Source organism: Microcebus murinus, chromosome 5, assembly GCF_040939455.1.
Source record: "Microcebus murinus isolate Inina chromosome 5, M.murinus_Inina_mat1.0, whole genome shotgun sequence".
Classification (NCBI taxonomy): Eukaryota; Metazoa; Chordata; class Mammalia; order Primates; family Cheirogaleidae; genus Microcebus; species Microcebus murinus.
This window is the reverse complement of record NC_134108.1, coordinates 79,382-100,557: the sequence shown is the minus strand read 5'-3', so window position 1 is coordinate 100,557 and position 21,176 is coordinate 79,382. Positions and strand designations below refer to the sequence as shown.

Genomic DNA, 21,176 nt, shown 5'->3' with positions numbered 1-21,176 from the left:
CACTAACATAAATGAATCTATACACACAGGCCATTTGTTTTTGTTTTTTCTTTTCATTCTGCATGCTTGAAGATCGGCTAACAACATTCATTGCTAACATGATAAGGAATACTGGCTACCCCATGCCAGGCAGTGCTCATGCATTTACTTCATCAATCTCCCAACATCCCTAAGGTGTAAGCACTATTATTATTCTCATTCAATTTTACGGTAGAAACCGCAGCTGAATTGTCAGATAACTTGCCAAACCGCTGGTTGGTTAAAAAAAAAATCAATATTTAAAAATCATCGTCTCGCCTACGTCCTCAAAGAACCAATTAGAAAAGGCTATGGCAAGGCGGCCCCGCCCGGGAAATCCTGAAGAGCTAGGTCCCTGGTTTCCCATAATCCAAGCGCCTAGGGAAATACAGGAAGCGACTACGCGCCAACACTTCCTATGGCTGCGGCTTCAGGGCAGGCAACCTGCTGAAGCCCAATGCACAACTGGCGGAAGTGACATTATCAATATGCGCCAGGAGTTCAGTGGGGTCGGACAGGGTCGCCGTGGCGGGCGCCTGGGCCGCCTGCAGTTTAACTTCGCTTCCTCCCGCCAGTGGTGGTCTCGGTAGTGACTCCAGGTAACGACTCCTTTAGGTTTTCCTCTTTTCTGAGGCCCGAGGCAGAGGCGGCCACTGCAGCGCGGCCTGGAGGCGCTGACGGGCGGAGACGCGGAGTGGTCGCGCAGGCCCCGCGGGGAACGTTCCTCCGCTCGTGCGGCCGCCGCTGCGGCCTGTACCCGCTGCTGCGGCCTGTACCGGCGGTTGGGCCGCAGCTCCCGCCGGTGCCCTGCGCTGCTGCGGTTTGAAGGGGGCTTTCCGTCCTAGAAGTGTAGGGTCCAGGGCGCTTGGAGCGGCCGGGACAGGACAGTCTGGCGCATCCAAGACCCGGAGTTTCCCCTGCCTTGTCCTGCCACCTGCTTCTCCATGTTAGAAAGCAGATTCACCCAGGCCTGCACCCGCCTGTTTTGCTGCCAACAAGGGTAGTTTTATTATAAAGGTGTGCTTGCGACTTTTAAACATTTTGTCAAAAACCTGAGGCTTCTGGCACGGTAGCAGTGAAGACACACTTATTTACAAGGCCTCCATCTCTAGGCTCACATCAGTGTGGCTTTCCAAAACTCTAGGTAGGTTTTTCTGTGAAAGATTATGCTTCATTGAATTGTGCCGACAATAGAAGGCTATGCAGAGTGAATTTGATGCTTCAATTTCCAAGAGGTGAAGACACTCTGAAAACAACTCTCTTTTCTGAGGATAAGTTAGTTTGGTAATCACTGATGAGATTTTATGATATAGGTGAGGAAAGGTGGTCTGTGCCATTGGTGGGAGTGAGAAATGAGCTCAGAATAGCCTGACATAAGGCCCCGACTTGATGTAAACCCAGCCAGATTTCTTCTGTAGACTCAGAGTTTGCAAAAAGTTGTCTGGTGCCTCTAAAAGGTCTGATAAATCTTTAATCATAATTATGAATGCTTTATATTCTCCCCTCTTTATCTCTTGCTTCAACAATAGTAGTGACCCCTTAAATTGATCTTCCAGTTTTACTCCTCTCAAATTCACGTACAGTATTTCTAAATTAGATCTATTTGTGCTGCACTTTATTGCCTATGCAATAACATCTAAAACTCCTGATAATATAACCCCACCTGTATGTGCTGTCTCATCTCCTGCAGTTATCTTTCATATAATCATACTAAGCATGTCACTTGCATACTGCATGCTCTTTCAATCTTTGACTCTTTGTGCTTGATTTCTCTTTTTGCCTGAAGCTCTGATTTGTGAATTCCTACTCACCTTGTTAGACCCAAGTTAGCTGGATCTAACCTGCTTTGTGAAAACAGTCTTGTCTTCTCTTCAGAGTAGTTGGCCATTAGTCTATATTCTCTTAGTATGTGTGCATTCATACTACCATCACATACTATATGTAAGGCATGGTGCTAGGTCCCAAAGATATGTATTCTGTTTTCTTAAAGAGCTTAGCTTACGCCAGGTGCAGTGGCTCATGCCTGTAAACCTAGCACTCTGGGAGGCCAAGGTGGGCGGATCGCTCAAGTTCAGGAGGTCAAAACCAGCCCTAGCAAGAGCTAGACCCCATCTCTACTAAAAATAGAAATAAATTAATTGCCCAACTAAAGATATATAGAAAAAAATTAGCCGGGCAAGGTGGCACGTGCCTGTAGTCCCAGCTACGCAGGAGGCTGAGGCAGTAGGATCGCTTGAACCCAGGAGTTTGAGGTTGCTTTGAGCTAGGTTGATGCCATGGCACTCTAGCCTGGGCAACAGAATGAGACTCTGACTCAAAAAAAAAAAAAAAAAAAAAAAGAGCTTAGCTTAGTGCTTACCTGCTATTATAGCACTTACCTTGTTTCATAGTACTTATTTGCATACTCTTCAGTTGAACTCTTAGATGCCTTTTCATCTTCTTATCTGCATCACTTCTATTGTTATAGAATGTCAAATATAATTTTCTTATGTCTGTGATATATTTGCAGAAGCAGAGCTTTTCTTTTTTTTTTTTTTTGGTCTGTGTTTTAGTGATAAGTACATAGGATAGATAGTCTTTGAGGTCTTTTGCCCTCTCAGAATGATTTCTGATTCTTCCATTCATTCAGCAAATATCTGAGTACTATGTACTGGCACATGCTTGAAGTGTATCTGCATCTTTGGTCATATGACTTGTAACTTCAAGATCTGTAAATTATATGTGAAAGTATTTTATTAGGTTATAATAAATGTTTGAAGTGAAATCAATAATAGCTAATATCCGTCCTATACTTGCTATATAATAACTAGACACTGTTCTTGTTGTGTTAACTCAATCACTGATCCTATGTTGATTCAATCAGTTCTCGCAGCCACCCTGAGCAAGTATGGGTCTGTCTGAACTGAACAAAAGGTCTTTCAGCAGTCTCTTGGTTGTTTCAAGGGAAAGTAATTTCAGATGTGTACCCAGTAAAGAGATGGTGATTTAAGAAAAGCCTAATACAGACACAATTTGCATTGATATGTTCTAAAGAGGTAAGGTCGTTACATTTATAAAAATACAATGTTTTATTTATTGTGTATCTGTATGGCTTCTTTCACAGTCTTTCATGATAGCAGGAGTTCAAGAAATGATCACACTAAAGCATATTGGGTTCAATTCAATATTCATTAAAATTTATGCCCAAGACATAGTGGTGGCTATAAAATTGAATGGAATATTTAAAAACCTGAAATTGGCCTAATAGTACTGTGTATACAGAGCTTAATAAGTGCTCTGATATTACAGTTTGCTTAGGAATTCATTTTCTCTAGATGTTTTCCTGCAAAAGTTTTTAAAGCAGGTTGTGACACCTTAATTTTGAGTATTATCTGAGTATTTAATTTGAACATGTAACAAAACAATTTTTGTTTTTTTGGCAATTTTGCCTGAAATCACAGGAAACATAAAAGAAATAAAGCTTTAGGATTATAAGGTAAAAAGAAATGTATTCCAATATAGCTTCATTGATTTTCTTTTTTGTGTTTTGTGTAACTGAAACTTGCTTAAGATTGTACAGTTTACCTGGATTCTTACATTAAATTTAGACTTTTTTCAAAGCAGCATCCCTGTTTCTTGGTGTGTGAAGATAATCCAAGGAATTGAAAAAGCTACTGAGAAGAGTGTGCTGGAGATGCTGTAGGGAAAGACTGGATGCTGAGACAAGTTCCAGTCCAAGGGCTTTGGGTTTTCCAAGAAGAAACCTAACATCATGGATCAGAACAACAGCCTGCCACCTTATGCTCAGGGCTTGGCCTCCCCTCAGGTAATGCAGCAGCAGGGAGAGGAGAAGGAGGGCAGACACATCTGCACTGTGAGAGACAGTGTCAAAGGGAAGGAAGGGCGTTTAACAATTTATTATTGAAAATGATTTTATAGATTTTTTTTAAGTCTCCTTTATTTTGTTGAGAAGATCCATTAGTCTTTGAATAGGCAAGATAGTATTTTATTTGGGGGGTTAGTTTGGAAGCTAAATTTTATATTTGTCTATAAAACACTTAATCTTTCGATAAATGCAAGAATGTTCCAAATGATATATATGGTCTTTGATTTTGAAAAGCACCCTCACCAAATCATTTTCTAGTTTTATCTTTTCCATTTTATGTTTAAAGTTTTAAATCACAGATCTAATTTAAATTTTTTGATAACTTCTGAAATATAATTTATATACAATAAAAATACCCATTTTAAGTATATGTTTTAATATTCCTGTTTAAGTTATAGAACATTTCAGTTACTCAAAAAAGTCCCTTTTTAGCCCCTTTGCAGTCATTCTCATTCTACCCAGACACATCTGACCTGCGCTTCCACCAGGCAAGGCCCGCACCACTCAGCACCAGTCAGCCTAACTATTGTTCTCCTTGCTCTCCACAGGGTGCCATGACTCCTGGGATCCCCATCTTTAGTCCGATGATGCCTTATGGCACAGGACTGACCCCACAGCCTATTCAGAACACCAGTAGTCTGTCTATTTTAGAAGAGCAGCAAAGGCAGCAGCAGCAGCAACAGCAACAGCAACAGCAGCAGCAGCAGCAGCAGCAACAGCAGCAGCAGCAGGCTGCCCAGCAGTCCACGTCCCAACAGGCAGCGCAGGTGGCCTCGGGCCAGGCCCCCCAGATCTTCCACTCTCAGACTCTCACCACAGCACCCCTGCCGGGCACCACACCCCTGTACCCTTCCCCGGTGACGCCCATGACCCCCATCACACCCGCCACACCAGCCTCTGAGAGCTCTGGGATTGTGCCTCAGCTTCAGTGAGTACCTGGGGTGATGTCCTCTTGCCTGGACCTCAGGCAAGGCTCCGAGGGCTCCTCTGGAGCTGGGTTCCTGTGCTTTGTTTTCAGATGGGGCCATTTACTTAAGGGAGTGGCATCAGGGGTAGTTATGTAACAATATGCTTTCTCTCTCCCATGAGAGGGGAAGCAGGGCTGTCTCATGAATCAATGCTTTCAGTGAAAGACTCTCAGCATTTTCAGAACTGTCAATGCTGTTTATACCCTTGGACCAATAAGATTTATTCTGGATTTCATTACTGTTATGAATGTTTCATTACTGTTATGTATCTGATTTGCTAGGTCATGACATTATGTAGTCTCTTTGCCTTGTGATATTGTATGTCTTTATTTGCATCATCAGCGTGGGTCATAGTGGTTCTTAGTTTTCTTCATTTTTACCATGGGGGCTGCGTGTAAGTCTTTGAAGATCTGTGTCCTTCCCACAGGTGAAGATGGCTGTTCTTATCCTAAATGGGTTTTTCTACCTAAATGAAGTGGGTCCTGTATGTAACAGGGTAGTAGGGTAGGAAAAAATTTCTTCTTCTTGAAAAACACGCAAATATTTCCAGACATCAGTCAATGAAAAGTATATAGGTTTTACTTTTAGGGAGTTTATGACCAAAGTAAAAGGTTCTTTGCAATCATAGCATCGCCTCAGTTTTCTTGTACAGCCATCTCCTCCTTTTCTATTCCCTTCAGATCTGGCATTTCCCATTTGCTCATAATCATCTCATTAGCTATGTGGTTGTCATTGGTAAACCATCTCCTATCATCTTTGTAACTAAGTGATGTACAATCATGGATCTTGTTACCCTGAGACTTCCATCTTGCCTCCCCTGTTTTGTTTAACCCACACACACTATTTTAAAAGCAAAATAATTTCAGTTCTAATGATTTTAGAGAAATATGCACTTGTTAGTTCACCTTTGTCTGCACTGCTTCCAGTTGTCTTGTGTGCTCATCTGACTCCCAAGGATGTTTACGTTTGCACTTTACACTGCTTTTAATCAGTCTGGGTCAGGTGTTTTTTCCTTACCGGTACCTTAACTATTCCCATGAACCATCTGGTCAGCCACATTCCTGAGGGTCCACTATCTGCTAAGAACCCTACTGGGTGGTAATTCAGTAGGCTCTAAATATTATAGGCTTATGGATAATTAACATAAATATTTAATATTTAATGAAAATGTATAGGAATACCTTTAACAGTTATGTGAATAAATTTGTGATAGATACACCAAAATTTACTTGATACAATTCATAAGTGGGCAAATGCTGAAGGTAGGTGTGTCTACAAAAGAAATAGATGGTGTAGAAATGAAGACATTCACTAGGTTTATTGATTCAGTTGCTTTACAGCTGTGTATTAAGACTGCCATTCTCTTTTCAACAAAATTATGAGCCATCAGATTTTCAAAAGTATTGCACTTGGACAGTACAAGAAAAAGAACCAGCAGCAACAATGAGCCAAGAACCTATTGACCATGCGTGTGAAGTCTGGAGTCAGTATTCTCAGGATGGCGATATGCCAGGTCCACAAGTGACAGTTGATGAGCAGTTAATTTCATTCAAAGGGCAACTAGCCCATTTCAAGTATATATGCTTTCAAAACCAGAAAAATGTAGAATAAAAATTTGGGTTTAAATTTTTATTAAAATTCTTAATAAATTTGGTTTTCACCATATCTTTATTGTTTTATAAATTATTTATAAAATAATTTAAAAACACTAAAATATGAAAAGGGTCCATTGGACCCAGATGGCTAAAGATGGTATCTATTTATCCTGATTTACTGAGGGTTAATCAGAAGAAGCAGCAGGTTTTTTTCCTTTGCCAAAGATACTACTTTCTTTTTCTTCTGAAAGATACTTATTTTTAGAGGACTGCAGAAGTCTGTGCCTGCCAGTTTTCATTATAAATAGTGACTTAGGAGTAGGGTGCTGTGGAGAGGCACACTTTGAGGAGCTCCCAGGTGAGAGCTGAGCTTGTTTAAGAGAAGGCTGGGGACATGGTTCCCTCACTTAGGGGCCCTGTGCATCCTGAGCAAAAGTTGCACTACCACGAGGCCTCAGCTCATGTGTCTGAATGTGGGGATACTAGTAATTACTACCTCATGGTGTACTATAAGTATTAAGTGAGGCAGTTTGTGTAAGATGCTCCGTGTGGTGTGTGATACTTGTTGAACACTTAATGTCAGTAATTTGTAAAAATGAAAGCTTAGTGAACGAATCAGATTTTGAGGTAATCATCTAATGCCTCATGGTGTAAAACTTAAATAATTTAAATAATCATGTTTTCTTTTCAAATTTCTTGCAGAAATATTGTATCTACAGTGAATCTTGGTTGTAAACTTGACCTAAAGACCATTGCACTTCGTGCCCGAAATGCTGAATATAATCCCAAGGTCAGATCTGTTTTAATGTATTTCAAACTATATTATGAAAAAGGAATTTACTTCTGAAATTTACTTCCTAGATCAAAGAGTTTCTGTTATGCGTAAGTTTCTTGACACCAACAAAATGAGGATCTAAAGTAAAATGTGTATTGTTTTTTATCTTGGATATTTAGCAAATAGACCAATTTCATTCATTCAACTTGTATATTATCTACAATGCCTAGGAACATAGCAGTCCACAAGTTAAACAAAGTTTATAAATACATTGTAATGGGGATCATATGAAGTTTGAGAACAGATTCTATAGTATGATGCATTTATGATTTGAGAACTATAGGATAGATTGACATGGTATCTGGAATTTATCTCAAAATAATCCTGTGGGAGAATTGGAAAGGGAGCACATGGATAAAACAAGATTGACCAAGAGTTAATAATTTTTAAAGTTGGATAATAAGTACAGGACGTTTGTTATAATCCAGTTTTCTATCTTTGTATAGTTTCTAAGTTTTTTTTTACAATAAAAGATTAGGATAGAAAAAAACTGCACAAAATTTCTGATTTTACGATAGCAGCCTGAGTATGTATTAAAGGCTTTTGCACTTATACCAGCAGAAAAGTTTTTTTTTTTTAATAGACAACATTTGCATTGGGAAACAAGTGGACACTTTTAGAGGCCCAGTCAGAACCGAGGCATCTGAGTCTGAAGAAGGTCAGGTTGAAGAGCTCACCCTCCAGAAGACAGCCCCCCTGGTGGGGGCCATTTGTCAAAGAATTGCTCAGGCACATGCAAACTTTTGTACATGGGAAACCAATATTAAATTGATTTCATCTAACAAAGAAACAATAAGTTCTAATTAAGAAAAAGGGAAGAAAGCATAAGGAAAAACTAGGGACAGTTTTTAAAATCGTCTTTCATTTCTTGAGTAAGCTGCTGTCCCTGGCAGCTGGCAGAGAGGGTGGTCAGGCTTTTCTGCCCTGTGGCAGTTATTTCTGGAAACCTTGAGAATTTACCCAAGAGTCATGTGACAGGCTGCTCTGTATATGTCTGTAAGTGTCCGTGTTAAGGCCTCTTCCCTAGTTCTGCCCAGTTAACACCATTCCCTTACCACTGCATCTGAGTTCCCCCTTTTGGTTAAACTCTCAGTGCAGGTTGGCCATGGGGGCTTCACTCTTTCTCACGTAACTTCATTAGATGATGTTGTTTTGAGGTAATGGCTGTATAGGGGCATTTAAGTGCCTGGATATTGGACAGTAGAGGAGGAGAAAATAAGAATAGTTTCGAAGATCATAAGAAACGTGGAACCTGCTTCATTTTTAGTTTGCTCGAGGCTAACCAGGAGAATAATTAACAAGCATCATCTTGGGCACTTTTAGCTAACCAAAAATTTTTTTTAATTGATTGATTATTCTGCTTTTTTTTCTCTCTACAAAATATTTATCCAGGCATTAAAAAATGAATTAACCATTGTACAATTCTCACTAGGATGGCCAATAAATAATTGTGGATGATCCTGTTACCTGGGACTCTTTTAGCCAATACATTTATGATAGTTTGTTGGGCTTCTTAAGCTTGAGTTGCTTCATTTGCCTTGTGAGCTGTAGTCTAGTCACATATTTTAGTTTAGGAACTCCTAGCCAGGGTAGAAATTTTTGTACAAACTATTGAAATCCATGTTCTTATAATCTTTTTTGATAAGTTTCCATTTCAGTATCTTAATTGTATGTATTGCCTGAGATTTTTGTTTTGAAAGCTCGGGAAACTTGGATAACAAATTTAATAGTGGAACAAACAGCAAAATATTGTTAATATTAAGGGGAAGAAGTGAGAGAAAGAAGAGGCTATAAATAATAAGACTTAAGTCTGTTCTGTCTTGGGTCTTGATTCGAAGGTGTTGAGAGAAAGCTATATTTTCAGGAGTCATCACCTTCTGGAGGCCTTTTATTTTACTTCATTTATTTTTTAAGAGGTGGAGTCTTACTTCATCACCCAGGCTGGACTTAAACTCCTGAGCACAAGTGATCCTCCTGCCTCAGCCTCCCAGCTAGCTAGGACTGCAGGTGCAAACCACCGTGCCCGGCTTCCTGAAGGCCTTATAATGAGACTTGGCTTCTGTCTCCAGGCACAACTGATACCTGATTGGAGGATTCTGAGTACATGTAAACTGGGGAAGGAATCTGTATATCTGTATCCTGATGCCTGAAAATTGTATTTTAGTTATGAGCATCTGACAGGTTTTATTCTAGGCAGTTTTGAGGCTGACTTCCATGGATGGCTTTTCCATCAAACTGTCTGCTGCTGTATATTATATGGAGGTATGTGCAGTGGTGTGCTCTTTGGAAGTGTAGCTTGTAGCTATTGGGCATACAACACAGGACACATGACAGTATACAGGATGTTAGTTTGATGGCATTCGACGAGGTCAGGGTTTGACAGGTTGAGACTGTTAAGGAGCCAGGTCACTTCTCATACAGTGAGAATTTGTGGCTTTGAGGTGTTGTTCACCTTGTCCTTAGGGCAGGAGTAAGACTTTACACCAAGGAAAACAGCTCCTTCTAGAAAATGGACTGTTTTACCATTGGCCTTTTAACAAAGGAAAGCTTCAGTCAACCAGAAAAACTGTTTATAAACTATTACTAGGTAATCATTTGCCACATAACATGCCAGTCAACAATGGACTACATATATGATGGTGGTCACATAAGAGTTACAGCCATCGTGATGTCCTAGCTCAACACATTGCCTTTTCTACATTTAGATACACACATGCTGATAGCATTGCAACTGCCTACAGTCTTTGTTACAGGAACATGCTGTGCAGGTCTGTAGCCTAGGAGCAGTAGGCTGCACCACACAACCTAGGCATGTAGTAGGCCACGCCATCTAAGTTTGTATGCACGCAGCCTGTGATGTCCACAGTGATGAAATTGCCTAACAATGCATTTCTGAGAATGTTGTTAAGTGATGCATGACCTCATATCTAATGAAATCTAAGTGGGAGCCTAGAGCCCTGCCTTTTCCTGTCTTGTGATAATTTAAGGTAAGGCAATTCTTAGGAACCCTGTGAGTTTCTCAAGTAAAATTTTCCCACCAATATTTTTGTAAAGTCTGAATGTACCTATCTGTCTCTGTCATTTTTCTTGGTGGTGGTAGCTTTTTGTTGTGTATGTGTGTGTTTTCACATGCATAAGTATCAAATTTGAAGATGGTTTTGGATGAAACTAAGCCATTTTGAGATATTTATGGTAAAATAAAGAGAAAAGATGAAGACTAAGTTTCTCCTCCCTCAGCCCTGTAAAATATTATATATATTAACTTTGTAATATCAATGGTGGCAAAAGCTATTAAGTTATTTGCATGAGCCAGAAAAACTGCTTTTCTCCTAAGGGGTTTTAATCTTACAATTGGTATTTCCTTCAGAGTCTGATTTCCTCAAAATCATTGATTAATTTTTAATGTTTTAATTGGGGTAACCACAAAAAATAGAAAACTTTTCTATTTTCATAATAAAACGAACCCCAAAAGATTCTCTACTATTAATTCAGATATTTGTGTTTGAAAGTCTAATGAGATGACTATCTTAGAATGAGCTATTATAACAATGTCTATAACAATACTTAGAAGTCACACTATAACAATATACAGTATACCTTCATTATTGTAAGCATATGAGTCATTGAGTTACTCATATTAGGATTTATCATCAAAACAAAACAAGGGAAGCTTAGATTTATTTCGATAGGTTTTTTGTTAAAGGGAAAGGAATTAAAGTAGCTTGATTTAGATTGGAATAGTAAACAGTTACACGTGAAGAAGACAAAAGCATTTTATGTATGTGTAAGGATGGTGTTTGGCAGATATAGCAGGTAAGTAATTTGTATAAACATTAGCTGTGGGTTGAGAGGAATGTTAAATAATGGACTTGGGGGCATTTCTAAATCCCTAAAACATAACCTTATCTTTTACATATAAGTGAGAGAGATTTAGCATAGGTAGAAATGTACAAAGTCTGAGTTGCTATACTAACTAGTTAAGAAAGAAAATGGCTCATTTAGTTTTGAGATGTTCCATTCTATTTGATTGAGCTAATTGAAATATGGAGAAGATCAAATATGTGTAATCATTATAGAGGCCCTTCCTTTAAGAGAATAAATACCCAGTGGCTGGGCCGGGCGCGGTGGCTCACGCCTGTAATCCTAGCACTCTGGGAGGCCGAGGCGGGCCGGATTGCTCAAGGTCAGGTGTTCAAAACCAGCCTGAGCGAGACACCGTCTCTACCATAAAAATAGAAAGAAATTAATTGGCCAACTAATATATATAATATAAAAATCAGCCGGGCATGGTGGCGCATGCCTGTAGTCCCAGCTACTCGGGAGGCTGAGGCAGGAGGATCGCTTGAGCCCAGGAGTTTGAGGTTGCTGTGAGCTAGGCTGACGCCACGGCACTCACTCTAGCCTAGGCAAGAAAGCGAGACTCTGTCTCAAAAAAAAAAAAAAAAAAATACCCAGTGGCTATTTAGGTAACTGCAAAAGTATTTAGTGGTAAAAGAGATCTAACAGTTTCATTATTTTGAGAGTGAGAATTTAAGGAAGAAAAAAAAAGATTTGTCAGAATTCTTGAATCGTGGCCAAGCGTGCTGGCTCATGCCTGTAATCCTGGCACTGTGGGTGGCCAAGGCGGGTGGATTGTTTCAGCTCAGGAGTTTGAGACTAGCCTGAGCAAGAGTGAGACCATGTCTCTACTAACAATACAAAAAAATTAGCCAGACAACTAAAAATCTATATAGAAAAAAGTAGCTGGGCTTGGTGGCTCATGCCTGTAGTCTCAGCTACTCGGGAGGCTGAGGCAGGAGGATCTCTTGAGTCCAGGAGTTTGAGGTTGCTGTGAGCTGGGCTGACGCCATGGCACTTTAGCCAGGGCAACAGAGTGAGACTCTGTCTCAAAAAAAAACCAGAATTCTTGAATCTTTTTCATCATTTAAAGCTTTTTCCTTTGACTTATTTTTTTTTCTTCTTTTTTTTTTATTATTTTTTTTTCTCAACATCGCCACATGATATTACTTTCCTCTTTGACTTTGAAATGTAATATTGGCATATTAAATACAACAATGTGTATATCATGCAGTTTATTATCAGTTTATTATATTAATAAACTAGCAATTTCTTTAATAAGGAGACAGAATATATATTTCTCTTTGGCTATTTTACCTCAGGTAGTCTCAACCATTATTATTAGTTATTACCATTAGCCAAACAATTTGGTTTTGTTTCCTCCAGACGCAAGGAAAACTATTAGAAAGAAATGACCAGGAAATGTCTAGCTATCTGTCTATCAGAGCACATTATATTTCCTGTTTGTAATTATGTAAAATAGCAGAAATGAACATGTACATTAACAGCATCCAAATGCATTTCTATTTCCCTTACAGTCATCACACATGAAAATGAGAGCAAAGGATGAATAGAAACTGCTTAGTGACCACTGTTATTTCATTTATCTTAAATTGTCCAAATATTCCAAGATTTTGTAATATTTGTCTAAGATCTCAAAGGTAATTAAGGGTCTAGAAGTCACCATATAACTACTCGTAATGAGTCTGCATGGCATGTATTTATAGCTTTATAACACTCTTTCATCTATCATAATTTTGTTTAGTTAAATAGATAATTTTATAATTTTATGATCTTTAATGAAATGATATTAATTAGCCAATAAAAATAGTAGAAGTTGTTTAGGAAATTCAAAATAATTAGTCTTTTTTGAGACTTGTGTGAATTAGAATATACTGCTAACATTTTAGATGGTGGTAAAATCACAGAGTAGGTTTTAAACTAACATTGTTAAAGCAATCTAATTTGTCAGTCATCTTGATTAGAAATATTATATGGATTTTTTTCTTATGTCACTAAAGATCATATCTTAAATTTTTGCCTGTAATCTCAGCACTTTGGGGGAGGCCAAGGTGGGAGGATTGCTTGAGCCCAGGAGTTTAAGACCAGTCTGGGCAACATATCGAGACTCTGTCTCTACAAAAAATGTTTTTAAAAATTAGCTGTGCGTGGTGGTGTGCACCTGGACTCCTAGCTACCTGGAAGGTAGGAGGGTCGCTGAGGCAGGAGGATCGCTTGAGCCCAGGAGTTGGAGGCTGCAGTGAGGATGATGACGCCATTACACTCCAGCCTGGGTGACAGAGTGAGACCCTGTCTTAATTTTTTTTTAATGTTATTTGAAAGAATTTTTGCTTTTTATCATGTACCTAGTAACTGAAGCCATTAATTCAACCCACAGTTGAAATATTTTCCCCTTCAGTTACAGTTTGAATAAGAAAAAGTTTCTCAAAGAGCTGTTTCTGCTATTTTATGTTTCAAACATAAATAGGAAAAAAGTTAAAACTTTGATTTTTTTCCCCTTACTTTGCATTTTATGTATTTACTACATTAAGATTGTTTCTAGGCCGGGCGCTGTGGCTCACGCCTGTAATCCTAGCTCTTGGGAGGCCGAGGCGGGCGGATTGCTCAAGGTCAGGAGTTCAAAACCAGCCTGAGCAAGAGCGAGACCCCGTCTCTACTATAAATAGAAAGAAATCAATTGGCCAACTGATATATATATATAAAAAATTATAGAGATGTATTCCTAGGTTTGAATATAATTAAAAAAAAATAAAAAAAGAAAAATTAGCCGGGCATGGTGGCGCATGCCTGTAGTCCCAGCTACTCGGGAGGCTGAGGCAGAAGGATCGCTCGAGCCCAGGAGTTTGAGGTTGCTGTGAGCTAGGCTGACGCCACGGCACTCACTCTAGCCTGGACAACAAAGCGAGACTCTGTCTCAAAAAAAAAAAAAAAAAAAAAAAAAAAAAAAAGATTGTTTCTAAAGGCCAGTTGGAAGTAGGATTTTATTTCATTACATATTGATATACTTGTAATCTGATTTAATAATGCCCTCAGGTAGAAAAGGCTTATCAGTTTATTTGCCTAAAAATAATACAGAAAATGTATAGAGAAGCTGGTTATGATAAGCAGCAAATATAAGGCAGAAACAAAGGTAGGTGCTGGTTTTTATTGAGAATGTAATTAGAAAACCAAGTTTTACAAATGGGATTTATCTTGTCTTGCCGGAATGCTCATGAGAAGGCGTACACAGATCTCGATGTAACTTACTTCGTAGGTACAACTGTTATTTTCTCCTGCTCCCCACCCAGAGGAGTACCTGTTGTGCGTGATGGAAGTGAATCCCATACAGGAGGACAGGACAAGTTTTTTGATAGCTACGCACTAGGTCCTTCCCACTAGCTGTGATGTTCTTTGTTAATGTCTAATTCTAACAAAATTGAGCAGTTTGGCATGATCTCACTAATGATTCTCTCTGACCATTTTAGCGGTTTGCTGCTGTAATCATGAGAATAAGAGAGCCACGAACCACGGCGCTGATTTTCAGTTCTGGGAAAATGGTGTGCACAGGAGCCAAAAGGTAGCCGTAAGGAATTCATTCTCCTGGTCTGTGGGTTATGAAAGAAGAGGTGATATCTTATGGTTTGTAGGTTATTAGGCTAGCACTTTAACATTTTATTGTTGCTTTCTTATTAAAATGGTTGATTCTAATCTTTTTTTTTTTTTTTTTTTTTTTTTTGAGACAAAGTCTCACTCTGTTGCCTAGGCTAGAGTGCTGTGGCATCAGCCTAGCTCACAGCAACCTCAAACTCCTGGGTTCAAGTGATCCTTCTGCCTCAGCCTCCCAAGTAGGTGGGACTACAGGCACACACCACCATGCCTGGCTAATATTTTCTACATATGTTTTTAGTTGGCCAATTAATTTATTTCTATTTTTTAGTAGAGACAGGATCTTGCTCTTCCATAGGCTGGTTTCGAACTTCTGACCTTGAATGATCTGCCACCTCGGCCTCCCAGAGTGCTAGGATTACAGGCGTGAGCACTCTGGAGGGTTCAAATACCTAGCTGCAGTCAAAAACTAGGGAAAAGTTGGTAACCTTCGTTTCATAAATATTGACCAAACAAAAATAAAACTCTTTAAATAAAAGACGATTAAAATGTACTTGGAGGTGTCAACACATAGAGAGGCTGTGGCTGTTTTTACTTATTCTGAACTTTGAAATTGTCTTTTAAAGAACGGAATACCATTGGTGTGGACACTGGCTCCTGGTCTCTGATTTTTTTCAGAAGGCAGGACGTGGGTCTGTCCTCCTCCTTGGCTCCAACATGTAGTAGGAACAATTTAAGAGCCTTTGTATTTGCTTGTTTTCCCCTGGATGGAACATCAGAAACTTTTGGTTTATAAGTGGATGCCTGATGTTTCTGTTTTTTCCCAAAACAGGCTTTTCATGCAGCATTTAGCCCTCTTTGTCCCAGAGCATCTGCAGGCTGACTATTGTATATCTAGTTGGATGATTATTTTATCAAGATAAGAAACCACAAATAAATTAATTTTCCTGGTGGGGCAGCAGAAGGCACTGTATGTATATGTGCTTAATTCTTGTCCTTCCTGATCCTTTGCATGTGACTCTTGCATTCATAGCCTTATTGTTTGCCTTGTGCTTTTCTGACATAACCTTTAAGTCATGGTTTTATCCAGCAAATGACATAGGAATGGATAAAGGGAGACTTGATATAAAAGACAATAGAATTAGTGAATGCATTCTCTAATAATAAATCTCATTAATATTTTCCTGTCAAAATGAAGCCTGTTAGTTACATCTCAGTAGAAATGTATGAGTTAAAATATAAAAGCAGTAATGATGACATCACACTTCACATCCTTAAAAATCTAAGGCTATCAATAATTTGGTGAATTGAAGGGGTGATCATTCTGGTAGGCCTACAGTCTTCTGTCTAGGACACAGGAATACTTGATAGGCAGGGCACGAGGGCTCATACCTGTAAATCCTAGCACTCTGGGAGGCCGAGGCAGAAGGACAGCTTGAGCAAGAGTGAGACCCCATTTCTACTAAAAATAGAAAAATTAGCCAGGCGTCATGGCACACACCTACAGTCCCAGCTACTCAGAAGGCTGAGGTAGGAGGATTGCTTGAGACCTGGAGTTTGAGGTTGCTGTGAGCTAGGCTGATGCCATGGCACTCTACTCAGGGCAACAGGGTGAGACTCTGTCTCAAAAAAGGAATACTTGATAGTAAAATGGTTAATGTCATTTTTTTCTCTTATTGGAAGGGAGTTGACCAGTTTATGGTCTGTTTATTAATTTTCTAATTTGAACTTTTTATAAGTTATTTATCTAAATAATTATTTTAGCTGGGTTTGAGTATAAATAACTCATCTTTTTCCTTTCTCTAGTGAAGAACAGTCCAGACTAGCAGCAAGAAAATATGCCAGAGTTGTACAGAAGTTGGGTTTCCCAGCTAAGTTCTTAGACTTCAAGATTCAAAACATGGTGGGGAGCTGTGATGTGAAGTTCCCTATAAGGTTAGAAGGCCTTGTGCTCACCCACCAGCAGTTTAGTAGGTAAGTCTGAAATGTGTTACAGTTGCTTTTGGCAATAATTCATTGATGACCCATTTAAACATTGTTCAGGGCCGGGCGCGGTGGCTCAAGCCTGTAATCCTAGCACTGTGGGAGGCCGAGGCGGGCGGACTGCTCAAGGTCAGGAGTTTGAAACAAGCCTGAACAAGAGCGAGACCTCATCACTACTATAAATAGAAAGAAGTTAATTGGCCAACTAATATATATAGAAAAAATTACCTGGGCATGGTGGCGCATGTTTGTAGTCCCAGTTACTTGGGAGGCTGAGGCAGTAGGATTGCTTGAGCCCAGGAGTTTGAGGTTGCTGTGAGCTAGGCTGACGCCACGGCACTCACTCTAGCCTGGGCAACAAAGTGAGACTCTGTCTAAAATAAATAAATAAACAAACATTGTTCAGGATAAGACACATGTAAAATGTTGAACGTGTAGGAACAAATGATGTCATAGTCACATGTATTGTCTCATTTTCTTCCTTATGTCCCCGGTGGTGTTTATCACCCTCATCAGCTGGAATGAATGTGATTTCCCTTCTCTATGTTTTATCATTTTATTGGTCAATAAATATACTTTAAATGTGAGAATTGAACCGACAACCTCTCGTGTCAGTGTTTTACCCTGTTTGATTCTTCTTAGTTTATAGCAGATCTACCAGCAAAGTGTAAAGTTGAGCAGTAGGAACATTCTTTCCGGTTATCTCCCTGCTACTTGCAGGTGGAGACTCGGGGCAGATCCCCACCTACCACGCAGCCTCATGCCACTGCCCTCTCATGCTGTCTGCCCATGCAGTGCCCCCTGGTGCCCTCTCTGCCTGGGCCTGCGCTCATGCTATTGGGATGCCTGGCCCACTCGTCTCACTTTCCACCTAGGAGGCTCCCACTGGAGTTTCAGGTGTCCACCGATGCCACTCTTCCTCAGTGAAGCCTGTCCGATTCCCTAGGCCAAACACACACCGTCGTCAGCCTCTCCAGACTGACAACAATGAGAGCACTAGGGCTGGAGTGAACAGACCAGTAGTCATTCGGTCAGACAGTTTAATGGGGATAGGTTCATTCTCAGGTGAGTCTCTGGTGTACCACTTTGGTTAAATTACCCAGCCACAATTGACAGCTAGAGAATATTTCAGTTTAAGGAGGTGGAATATGATTAAAAGGTAAACAGTCACTATCAGATCTTAGAAATATTATTAGTCTAAGTCGTTATACCTAAACTTGTCCATAATGAATCTTGACAAGGATCAGAAACTGCAGAACATAAATACAAAGCTCTTATTCTTATGTCAGAAAATTCAGATTCTGCAGAAACGGGGTAAGGTGAGAGCACAAACAGCTCCTGTCGACTAGCTGATCAAGTGTCAACTATGAGTTGGTCTCATTTGCTTTATATATTTTCTTCTTTTATGCAGTTTGAAGAACTGTACTTTACCTAGTGATTAGTTTGTTTATTTAGCATTTTCCCCTCATACAGGTCCTCATTTTATCTAAAAGCATGGGAAGCTCTTAATTTCTAAACTGTTTTTGCCATTTTCCTTCTAGTTATGAGCCAGAGTTATTTCCTGGTTTAATCTACAGAATGATCAAACCCAGAATTGTTCTCCTTATTTTTGTTTCTGGAAAAGTTGTATTAACAGGTAAGTTATAACAGAAAGTAGCATCTTAAAGTTGGAAAGAATGTCAAGTATGGCATTTTCTCAGTGCTGGAAGGAGGTCTCAGAGTTGGATGGTGGGCTGGCTTCTCATACAAAGGCCTCCCAGCCTGACACTCTGGTGAGAAACGTGCCCCTGGAGGGCCAGCTTGAGAGCAGGGACAGTGAAGGGAGGACGGTGTCTTGGTTGGGATTAGTCCCCTGAAGCTGTGGGATTCTTCAGTACTGTCGTGGGACAGCAGGGACGACTCAGAAGAGCTTAGCTGAAGGCAGCAGTCCAGAGTAGGACCAGGGGTTCTGCTGTCCCTGTCAGACCAGGGAGAGGCTGTGAGGACGTGCCCGTCTTGCAGAGCTGACCTGTAGAGTGGGAGGCTGGAGCCACCTGGTGCAGTGCTTTTGTACTTAAAAAATCCATTTTAAGAAAACAGTGTTTAAAAAAGAAAAACAGGATTGTGACAAGGGGTGCCACCATTAATGTTTTAGTGCCTGTGTCTGTTAGTTTGGGTATGGAGAGAATTGTGCTTGCAGCTTTGTTTAAGGGTAATAATTTTGCCTTAATATGTTTAGAAACGCCATTTCAGACTCACATCTCCACTCCAACTTGTCTTTGTAGGTGCTAAAGTCAGAGCAGAAATTTATGAAGCATTTGAAAACATCTACCCCATTCTAAAGGGATTCAGGAAGACAACATAATGGCTGTCATGGCCCCTGCCTCCCCCACCCGCTTGTTGTTTTAAACAGATACGTTCTGGTACCTTAATGTGGTAACGTCGTGAGAAGGTGGACATGCGGTTGCAGGTGGCAGCACCAGGTGATGTCCTTCCGTACGGCCCTGCCGCAGGATGCCAAGAGGGTGTCTCTTGTGCACTGAGAACACCGCGCAGGCCACCGAGCGCACCGGCTGCTGTGCTGCTGTGCGGGCGGTGCTGCCGTTTATTTATATTAGATTCTAGACACTGCTGTTGACAAGTTGGTTTAAGGGACAAAACTGCAAGTGTTAAAGCCACCTCTACAATTTATTGGACTTAATTTTTTCCCCCATAAACCACAGTTTTTATATTTCTATCAGAAAAGTAAAAATCTTTTTTAAAAGTGTTGTTTTTCTAATTTCTAACTCCTAGGGGTTATTTCTGTGCCAGACACATTCCTCCTTCCAGTATTGCAGGACAGAGTAGATGTATTAATGAAAACAAATGGCTGTACATATTTTTCTTTCTTCAGAGTACTCTGTACAATAAATGCAGTTTATAAAAGTGCTAGATTGTTATAAATGAGACCTTGTAAGAGTCATGTGATCATACTGTTTAAAAAAAGTTGTATTTTAGATACAATGCCTGAAACCATTTTGGTGTGTGTTTGCTTGTTGTTTGCTTCAGTCACCGTTTATAAAAATGGAAGAACTATCTGAGATCTCACAGTTGCTCCAGAAACAGGTATTCATTGCCTTCCCTTTGGAACACCTGTTTCCCAGGTACTTTGCATGTAGCGCTGGAATCCTCACGGAGCTGCAGGCGCTGTTCCTCCGTGAAGGGACTTGCCTGAGGTTACTGGCCAGTAAGGGACCGAAATGGGTGCTGTCCAGGCGGCCAGCACTCTGGTGTAGCGTTTTTGGTGCAAGTTTTTTTTTTTTGTTTGCTGTTTTCCTCATGGCATGTCAGGTGGACATTTGTAGGTTCTTAGGCTTCATTGTTAGGATTTTGTTGTTACTGTCATAAAAGTAAATTTTCAGTACGTTACAGGTATATAATCAGAAAGGGGAGGTCTTTCCTTCCTCTCCCTTCCACCTGTTAACCCAAGGTAACCACCAGATTAGTGCATATCTTCCAAGCCCTGTTCAGTGCAAATTCTATCCTCTGGGCTTGCTTTTGATCCCATTTTTTGGAAAAATTACTAAAGAATATATTGTTTTACAGCTTTCCCTTTTTTTATTCAGTATATCATAAATGTATTAGTATTTCCATGATTGGGAATTAAGGTTTTCTTATATACCTTCATTTATTGAACCATTCTCTTAATTATGTTCATATATGTTATCTTCAGTTTTTCACTATTATGAACAGTACTGCAGGGAACAGCCTTGTATGTGTACTTTTGTGGATAAGTACTGATATTTCTGTAGTAAACTTTTCTAGAAGATGAATTGCTGTATTAAAGACAATTTATACATTCTAAGTTTTGATAGGTTGGTAACCACACTGCAGTCCAAAGAGAAGGGTATACAGAGTGCTCTGTTCTTGCATTTCCCAGTCAGTAGTGATGCCAGCAATGTGTGAATTTGGAAAGACATTCCAGTGTTATCTCTACCCCAGAAAGAAGTGTCTTTTCATTTATGTAGGTCCATGTGTGTATATTATCAGTAAAGTTTTATATTTTTTTCATACAATGCTTTTACATTTTGTAAAAGTTAATTCCTACGTATATTATGGTTTCTGTTTTATTAATGGAACTTTTTCATGAATTTTCACTTTAAAATTTATTGTTGTTTGTCTTATTACCAGTTTACTGAACTCATTACTGTTGATTTAGTTGATTGTATTGAAAGTTCTGGCATGTAATCATCTGTAAATAGTAATTTTTTTTTCATTTCCAGTATTTCTTTCTCTTATCTCAGTGGGTAGGACTTTAATGTGTGTAACTTTTTGAAAATATTTCCTTCAACTTTGAGTTGTAAAATGCAGCACATACAGGCAATCTAGCAAATGTATGACTCAAAGGCAGACCCCCTTGTAGCATCACCAGGTCAAGAAATAGAACTTACTGCCCCAGAAGCCCCTTGTACCACCGGCCAGCCACACCTCACTTTCCCCAAACAGGAACC

General features: G+C 39.7%; 1 protein-coding gene across 4 annotated transcripts; it reads left to right on the top strand.

The window, feature by feature from the left end:
- Window positions 1-483: 483 nt before the first annotated feature.
- Window positions 484-19,700, top strand: TBP (TATA-box binding protein). Of its 4 annotated transcripts, none has more exons than XM_012782549.2 (8): window positions 484-617; window positions 3,622-3,823; window positions 4,432-4,811; window positions 7,149-7,236; window positions 14,604-14,695; window positions 16,531-16,698; window positions 18,249-18,343; window positions 18,972-19,700. In XM_012782549.2, exons 2-8 carry the CDS (start codon window positions 3,770-3,772, stop codon window positions 19,049-19,051), a joined length of 957 nt encoding a protein of 318 aa, XP_012638003.2. In that variant the 5' UTR covers window positions 484-617; window positions 3,622-3,769; the 3' UTR covers window positions 19,052-19,700. The 4 variants fall into 4 exon arrangements, with proteins under 4 accessions (XP_012638003.2, XP_012638005.2, XP_012638002.2 ...); XM_012782551.2 differs by having other exon boundaries at window positions 3,619-3,823; XM_012782548.2 differs by lacking the exon at window positions 484-617 and adding an exon at window positions 644-1,162.
- The last annotated feature ends 1,476 nt before the right edge of the window (window positions 19,701-21,176 follow it).